An 8,131-nucleotide genomic window follows, 5' to 3' on the forward strand; every position below is an offset into this window, starting at 1 on the left:
ATTCCAAAGATATGGTAACTGCTACCAGTTTTTAATATTAGTTGGTACACATACATTTCAAAAATGATATGTACTGGAAACAATGATGGTCATCGCCATTACACGGCCTACATAATTCAATATATAATAAAATTTGATCAATTTCTTTCCTTAAGTGTACTGCGGAAACTGTGGGTGATAGAACCTATGTTTGTTCTGGACTTTGGTTCAGGGGTTCAGGGCTTTGGTTCAGGGCTTAAAGGTTATGGAGCAGGTGAAATTATGCGTGGAGATTTTTTGCTGTTGGCTTGTGTAATTTATATTCGAAATCTGAGCAGCAGCGGCGGGTTAATCAGCAGTTTTGTTTTTTATTAATTTGTCCCCCGTTCGTATGCGCTGCATTGGTATTTGTAGCGCTTGCGCTTTGGGGAGCTTTTTTTAGAGCTGCTGCTAGCTCATCTTGCATTTTTGTGCGTTCCCCCGCCTTGCCTCTTGCCAGCGAAATGATAAACAAATGCATTGTTCTGAGTCTCTATTGCTAAGCTCTGATTTACTTGTATTTTTCGCACTGATTTGAGCGGCTGCGAGTTTGGTTAGATTGAATCCTCGAATAAAAGCATTAACATTTAATTGAAATTGAATTGTGGAATCGTCATACCTTGCAAATAACTGTTAACCGATTCGAGCGGTCTCAAAATAAGTGTTTGTCACTGAGACTTTGAGCAAAAAGTCTGAGAGCAACCGGTTGAGTTGCTCGTATACAAATTTTGCTCGCGCTCAGTCAAAGCACACTTTTTTCTGTTTTCGTTTGGTCTGCTCATTCTAGGATTCTAGGTGAAGTTTAATGGGCTCAACTTGTCAATTTGCTTTGTAAATCTCTCGTGTAAACCGTGATTCATCAAATTTATTGAAAATGGGAGAGAACTTAATAAAAAAGTGCATCAATTTTTTATATTTAACAAAATGGACAGCAAAGTTGTCCAAAGTTTAGTTGTTAAGCTTAACTCAAAATAAATGAATTTAAAAGGAAAATATTCATTTTTTAATTAAAATAATCAATATATTAGTTTGAAATTGGAAAATTCACGTTTAAAATTTTAATAAGTTTTTTCGTCAAATTTCATGTACCATGTGCCACTGTGCAGCAAAACGAAAACAAATTATTGAAAAGACTTTTTGCGCTGACTTTTTCAGTCAATCGGTCTTTTACTGAGTCTCTCTGTGCGAGTGTCACACAAATCTCTCATTGAGCGATGTTCGGTAGATGAGAGTTTCATGATTTGCTCATTGTAATTCGTTCAACAGAAAACCGAAACAAAACAAAACAAAGCCTACTGCTCAGAGAGGAACCGAAACGGCATGCTTTGTTTCGGTTGCTCTAGCAAACAGAGCGTAAGCAAAAAAACGGTTAACAGTTATTTGCAAGCTATGGGAATCGTTTATTTATTTGGCCGCTATTAAAAATATTATTAGCTCAACAAAAATCAAAAGCCATATCATTGCCGGGACCGCGGAGCCGGCGGAGCCGAAGTTGATATACCCTTGCATTTCGATAGCAGCTAATATTATTATATATATATCTGATTGTATATAGTTGATCCTTATGAAAGTTTCACCATCAAATCACTTTTCTACAAAAAATGTTGGAAACACCTTGACGTCCTTTTTCCGCCACGCCGCACAGGCGGCCGAATGGCGAGGTTCGCTCCGCTTTTGAGACTCACTACGTTTCAAAGATTCACTCTGCTTCTTCTGGCTGAGCGCCACAATTCTCTGCTTCCTCTGCGCGCGCGGCTCAAATCACGCCTCGCTGCCATCTAACTTGTACGCCAAGACCCTTGACCTAATGAATCAAAAACAACTACGTCAGGCTCACACGACCATGACCTAACATCATGACTTACCTCGCTTCTGCGATCCGCGGCCTGCCTCAACTTAAATCCGCGTAGGCCGGCAAACGGCCGCTTGTGGCCTTTTGATTGATGCCGGTCCCACGTCAGCTTCTTAAACGCGATGATCCCTCAGAAGGTAAACCTTCGCTCTAGCACTTTTTTGAACTTCTCGATATCTGTGGTTAAAACGCTAAAGAAAGCTGCTCCCACGCGGTTTTTCTAACCTACGCTTTAAGTTTGTTGCCAGATCGTCAGAACCCCCTGTGGAATAGCTAATTATGGTCGTACTATGCGATCGGGCTGCCACGTAGGCCACTTTCCCACCGCCTCGGGTTGTCACCCCAGCCGAACTATCGCCGACGTTACAACGTTATTATAATTATATAAAAAATATTAATTATAATTATAATATAATTATTTTCATATTTTTTTTAGTCATTTGATAGCGTTTCAAATAAATTTATCCAAAGGGTGGTTTCAAATTGTTTGCGCATGTCCACAGCTCCGTTCTCACGCGTTTCCTACTCCGTCTTCTTACGTCTTCTGCAAAATCTAAAAAATTTTAATTTAATCAAATTTATCAATCAATTTAGTCTGTTTAAGTTGCATTCATTAAAATTTAAAAGAAAAAAAAGGAAATTTTACAATAATTAAATATGTAATACATATTATACATATAATATACATGTACGTGTACATGTAATACATATTGTGTAATACACAATGTGTATTTACACTAGTATATATTTTTAACATAGTCACTTCAAATTTATAAAAACTAAATTTTTTTTTCAGTTCAATTAATAGTTCAAAAATATTTGGTATTATTATTTTAGAAAGTATTTTGAAATAAAAAGTACAGTGCTAACAGAGAAAACTCTGTAGATTTGAAACTGAGCGAGTGCAGACGGAGATTCTACATTTTGATTTTTTCCTTACTAATGAAGAGTATATATACTTTATAGGGTATGTGTGATTTTGCTACATTAACATCTGGACAAAATGACCAGGGTAAAGGTGTAGAAATTATAAAGCTAATCCTATATTTTATAGTTATATACTAACCTTGTTGCAGGAGCTCTGTTTCCATTTCAATCTCTAACTTCTCCTCTTCCATTTTAAGCACGCGATTAAGATCACCCAGCTTACTCTTTTTGTTATCATGTAACTGCTTCCACCGCGATCCGTACTTAAGCTCTACCGAGTTGATATCTGCAAATCTGAGACCAATGCTACGTTCATTGCTGAACTCTGGCATCTCCTTGTTCAACGCCTTCTCCTTAAACCCTGCATTATCGTCATTAACCTCCATCGGTTCTACCAGGTTGGGTCGAAGTGACCTAGTCAAAAAGAAACATTTCTCGTTGCACAAACGAAGACAAGCACTAGCCGATGACTTATTAGCAAAACCCAACAATGCGGTCACCAAGATGCTTTTCGCGGTCATCGACTGTGATGCTAGCCCGCTCGATAGGCTCAAAAATCTCGAACTGACATCTCCCGTAAGATTACCGGAGATGTCACTGTCATCTCCTGTAAGATTAAAGGTAGGAGTCTTCTAAGGTTGACTACCATATAAACGTCGAGAAAGTCCAACGCCCTCTTGACGGTTCAATGAGGAAGGGACAGCAATTGTGTGCCTGTTTCGCTCCCAACGCTACTTATTTTGCGAGTAAGAATTGGTCCAAGATAGGTCCAGCAATGCTTCTCAATCTTTGAGTTATAAAGAAGTCTTATCCGCCACGGGAACGACTGCCACCTCCGTACCGTTCTTCCATGGTGTCATTGGGGCCCTGCTCATTGAGGAAGGGACGGTAATTGTGTCTCTGTTTCGCTCCCAACGCTACTATTTTGCGAGTAAGAAACCTTACTCCATTGGTAGTGTCCAACGAACTGCTTTACAAGTCATTCGAGATTTTTGAGCCTATCGAGCGGGCTAGCATCACAGACGATGACCGCGGAAAGCATCTCGGTGACCGCATTGTTGGGTTTTGCTAATAAGTCATCGGCTAGTGCTTGTCTTCGTTTGTGCAACGAGAAATATTTCTTTTTGACTAGGTCACTTCGACCCAACCTGGTAGAACCGATGGAGGTTAATGGCGATAATGACGGGTTTAAGGAGAAGGCGTTGAACAAGGAGATGCCAGAGTTCAGCAATGAACGTAGCATTGGTTTCAGATTTGGAGATATCAACTCGATAGATCATAAGTAAGGATCGCGATGGAAGCAGTTACATGATATCTACAAGAGTAAGCTGGGTGATATTAATCGCGTGCTTAAAATGGAAGAGGAGAAGTTAGAGACTACCGGTACGAGTCAACCGATAATTAAGGTTGACTACCATATAAACGCCGAGAAAGCCCAACGCCCTCTTGACGGTTCAATGAGAAAGGACAGCAATGGTGTGTCTGTTTTGCTCTAAACGCATCTTATGTGCGAGTAAGAATTGGTCCAAGGTAGGTCCAGTGCTTCTCAACATTTGAGTTATAAAGAAGTCTTCTCCGCCACGGGAACCACTGCCACCTCCGTCCCGTTCTTCCACAGTGTCATTGGGGCCACCAGGGCCACCTGAACTTTGGCTTCGGTTTCTGTTTTCACGCCGCTGCTGTTAAATATGTTGTTGGTTTCCACCACCACCTCCTCCGCCACCACCTTGGTTGGAGCCGCCGCCACCGCATCTGCCGCTATCGTTTTTACCAGCACCACCTACTCCAGGACCTTCCAAACCTTGTCCTTGACCTTGCTGCCCCTGGCCTTGGCCTTGCCCTTGGTTTTCATTTTGATTCGGTTGATTCTGATTAGCCGGGGGTGTATTGTTTTGTTTTTCGGGTCCATTTCCTGCATTCGGTTTTGATGCTTCATTAGAGGATTTCTGGTGAGTATACAATATATACTCAGTCATATATGGTCCATCAGCAATGCTGATCTTTGTGATCTTTGTGAACTATGTCTAGTGCTATTGTATGGTAAACAAGAAAGGAAACCTAACTTCGAATGGAAACAGAGTTTCCAGAGATAAAGTATATATATACTTTATAGGGTCAGAGACGCCTCCTTCATTGCGTTGCACACTTTTGACCAAAATTATAAGGGCAAGGGTATAAAAACTTTTTTAAATATGTTTACGTGTACGTTTTTATGTAGTATTTGTTATATATATTTTGTAGGATTGGAGGTGTGTCGTTTACTTCGTTGCACACATTTGATAAAATCAGAAATTACTCTTTCAGTTTCTTGCAAAATTTTAATCAATATTATAAAATCTAAAATTTAAAATTTTTTTTTACAATCGTGCAAAATATATAGTTATAGTTCCGTGCAGAACTATTATAGCTTTTGCACCAAATATTGTGCGAAATTAAACTTTGAACAACCCTGCCTTATCGCAACATATCTTTTCTTTCTAATCCATTGGTCTAATAAGACATGTACAGCAACTTTCTATTAATTAATTAGTTGATATTACTAAAATTTTGTAATGAAAACATAATTTCAAGTAATATATATATATAAAAGAAAGTCGTTTTAGTTACACCACTAATAACTCAAGAACGGCAGAACAGATTTGGCTGAAAATTGGTAGGGAGGTAGCTTAGAGCCAGGAGACGGACATAGGATACTTTTTAACCCGTTCGACAGCGTTCCCGTGTGACTTGACATGAAACGTCAGTCACTATAAAACGTGGTATAACAAAAAAGAATCAGGCTTGGAATAACAAAACGCAAATGACAGCCATGTAATTGACGTTATCATGGAAGCAGCAGAAAGGCGTGGAGTCAGGCTTGAAAATCAACAGCAATAGATTTAATTCGCTTGCAAAGACATGAACACGATAGGGCAAGGTCTGTTGAATTCCATGCACAGATAACAGTAGATCGAAATCAGCAATTTCCTGCATTTCTATATGATCCAGCTGTTGATTATAGCTCCAGTCGCCATGTCGTCATTGGCCAGATGAGCCATGTCCGCACTTGCTGCCAGGCTCTGAAGTTTAATGAAATGAAAGAAATGTGTTGTTCTGCCGGGAAAATCAAATTACGTCAACTTGGAACACCACCAGAGCCACTGCGAACTCTGCTTGCTGGAACCACTGCTGAATCGAAGCATTTCCTATTAAATATTAGGAAATATAATTCATGCTTACAAATGACATCTTTTGGTTCGTAAATTGTAACTGACGAATTCATGCCAACTTTCAAAATCATATCACAAAGCTGGCGCCCTGCTCCCGTTCCCAGTCAGTGAAATTTCTTCAAATGTACTTCAACATCAGGTATGGGAAAATAACTGCGAGCATATAAACTCATTGTTTGGGATGAATGTACCAAGGCACACAAAAAAGCGTATCTGTCGTGTTCTTCATTTCTTGATCGTCCAACCACAATACGGCATAGAGAAGCATGGCAGGGTACAGCTAGTTTGTTGATAAAAGTCACAATTACCAAGCCAATCACGTATAGAACTTAAAGGCCGTTTTGATTGAGCTACACCTAAACAAATTTTACTAAGGCGAGCATTTCATTTTAATATTTGAATATAATTATACCCTTACCCTTATAATTTTGGTCAAAAGTGTGCAACGCAGTGAAGGAGACATCTCCGACCCTATAAAGTATACACTATAATATATACATATTCTTGATCCGGATCACCTCCTGACTCGATAAAAGCATGTCCGTCTGTCCTTCTGTCTGTCCGTCCGTCTGTCTGTCGGTTTTTACGCAAACTAGTCTCTCAGTTTTTGTGCTCTCGAGTTGAAACTTTGCACATATCCATCTTTTTTTTGCAGGTAGTATATAAGTCGGAACGGACGGGATCGGTCGACTATATCCTATAGCTGCCATGGGAAGCAAAGGAAAGACTATCAGAATAAAGTCTACGGAGCTTGCAACGTAGGCCCCGACATTTTTTTTTCTTTACCTTACTCGGCTAATGCTCTTGTACAAATATGTCCTCTGGCCAGAAGTCAGGCGAACATATCGTCACAAACATCGGCACTGGCACACGTATCATGAAGGATGACATGCGCCTCGAGTAGGAGTATTTAAATTTCCTAATGACTTCCACTCTAATAACGGCCTTGGTTTTGGCTTTGATATAAGCCGAGATATCAAACTCCGAGGTATCGGGGCCTAGCCGTGACACAAATATTTGTCTAACAGGTGGTATTACCTGTAATGGTTTTGGTGCCACGGTCGGTAATACCGCGGTATCAGTCCGTTCCGGGGATCCGGGCGGCGGGTTACCATTTCTAGAGGAAGCTATGGGGGTTAATTCAAGGGTATTCCTGGGAATCACTTGGAGTGATGCCATGGAGGTAAAAGCAGACAAGTTATGCTCTTGGACATGCATCTTGGACAGCTCGGCACCCACTGCAGCAATAATGGAGGCCAACACGGCGGGATATGGCATCCGAGACAGATGCAGTAAGGGGCCAGCACAATGGAATAACCTAACTGCAAGGGTATGTCAACTTCGGCTCCGCCCGAAGTTAGCTTTCCTTTCTTGTTTTAAATTAGAAATGAACTTTTATTCAAACAAATATAAAACAAAATGAATCACTATCATTTATACCAATACACAAATTTTATTCCGTTCTATACTCAATGAGTATTACCACTAACCATACAACATATGTTGAGTCTGAATGACTCCAATATACTCCATATAAAAAATATGGAGTATACCTTTTCAGCTTTTAGTTTATTTATTTAAAAATAAAATCCAAATAAAAAAAGGGCTTAAAAAGTAAAATATTGGCTCAACTAGGACTCGAACTCATGACCTCCGTGTAAGGGACCACAACGCTCTCCACTCGGCTAACCTCGAACTTTGTTACTTGATGGCAAATTATGATGTAATTCTGCTTTGTGTTTCAGTGTCTCATGTCTTAATAAGAAGACTCACAAATGCACAATTTTACGAGTAAAAAGCGTTATATGCATATGCCCCCATTGAACATGTAATGCAAAAAATAAAACCCTGCTTTACTTAAATTACAGCCACCATCGTTTTTGGGCCAACTCATGGATTAAAAGCTATAAAAAACTAGGCAATTCAACTCCACGAATACTTTTCTAATATTTATTATTTTATATCTCACACACAAAATAAACATTCAAATTCGGCTTCGCTCGAAGTTAGCTTTCCTTTCTTGTTTTTTGATACCCTTGCAGAGGGTATTATAATTTTGGTCAAAAGTGTGCAACGCAGTGATGGAGACATCACCGACCCTATAAAGTATATATATTCTTGATCA

The 8,131-nt window shown here is 39.7% G+C and overlaps 1 protein-coding gene and 1 pseudogene across 1 annotated transcript; one reads left to right on the plus strand and one right to left on the minus strand.

Moving 5' to 3' along the window:
• Positions 1-2,279: 2,279 nt before the first annotated feature.
• Positions 2,280-3,347, minus strand: LOC6504205 (protein no-on-transient A). The gene is made up of 2 exons (XM_014903583.3): positions 2,937-3,347; positions 2,280-2,423 (listed from the first exon to the last, which is right to left on the minus strand). Exons 1-2 carry the CDS (start codon positions 3,316-3,318, stop codon positions 2,332-2,334), a joined length of 474 nt encoding a protein of 157 aa, XP_014759069.1. The 5' UTR covers positions 3,319-3,347; the 3' UTR covers positions 2,280-2,331.
• Positions 3,348-3,698: 351 nt separating this feature from the next.
• LOC116656257 lies at positions 3,699-4,293 on the plus strand (annotated as a pseudogene).
• Positions 4,294-8,131: the final 3,838 nt, after the last annotated feature.

This window comes from Drosophila ananassae, unplaced genomic scaffold, assembly GCF_017639315.1.
Source record: "Drosophila ananassae strain 14024-0371.13 unplaced genomic scaffold, ASM1763931v2 tig00000132, whole genome shotgun sequence".
NCBI classification, from domain to species: Eukaryota; Metazoa; Arthropoda; class Insecta; order Diptera; family Drosophilidae; genus Drosophila; species Drosophila ananassae.

Coding starts and splice junctions, on each gene's coding strand:
- LOC6504205 (XM_014903583.3), bottom strand. CDS start 3,318: ATGACCGCGAAAAGCATCTTGGTGACCGCATTGTTGGGTTTTGCTAAT. Junction 2,424..2,936: donor AACAGAGCTCCTGCAACAAG/GTTAGTATATAA, acceptor AAAATTTTTTAG/ATTTTGCAGAAGACGTAAGA.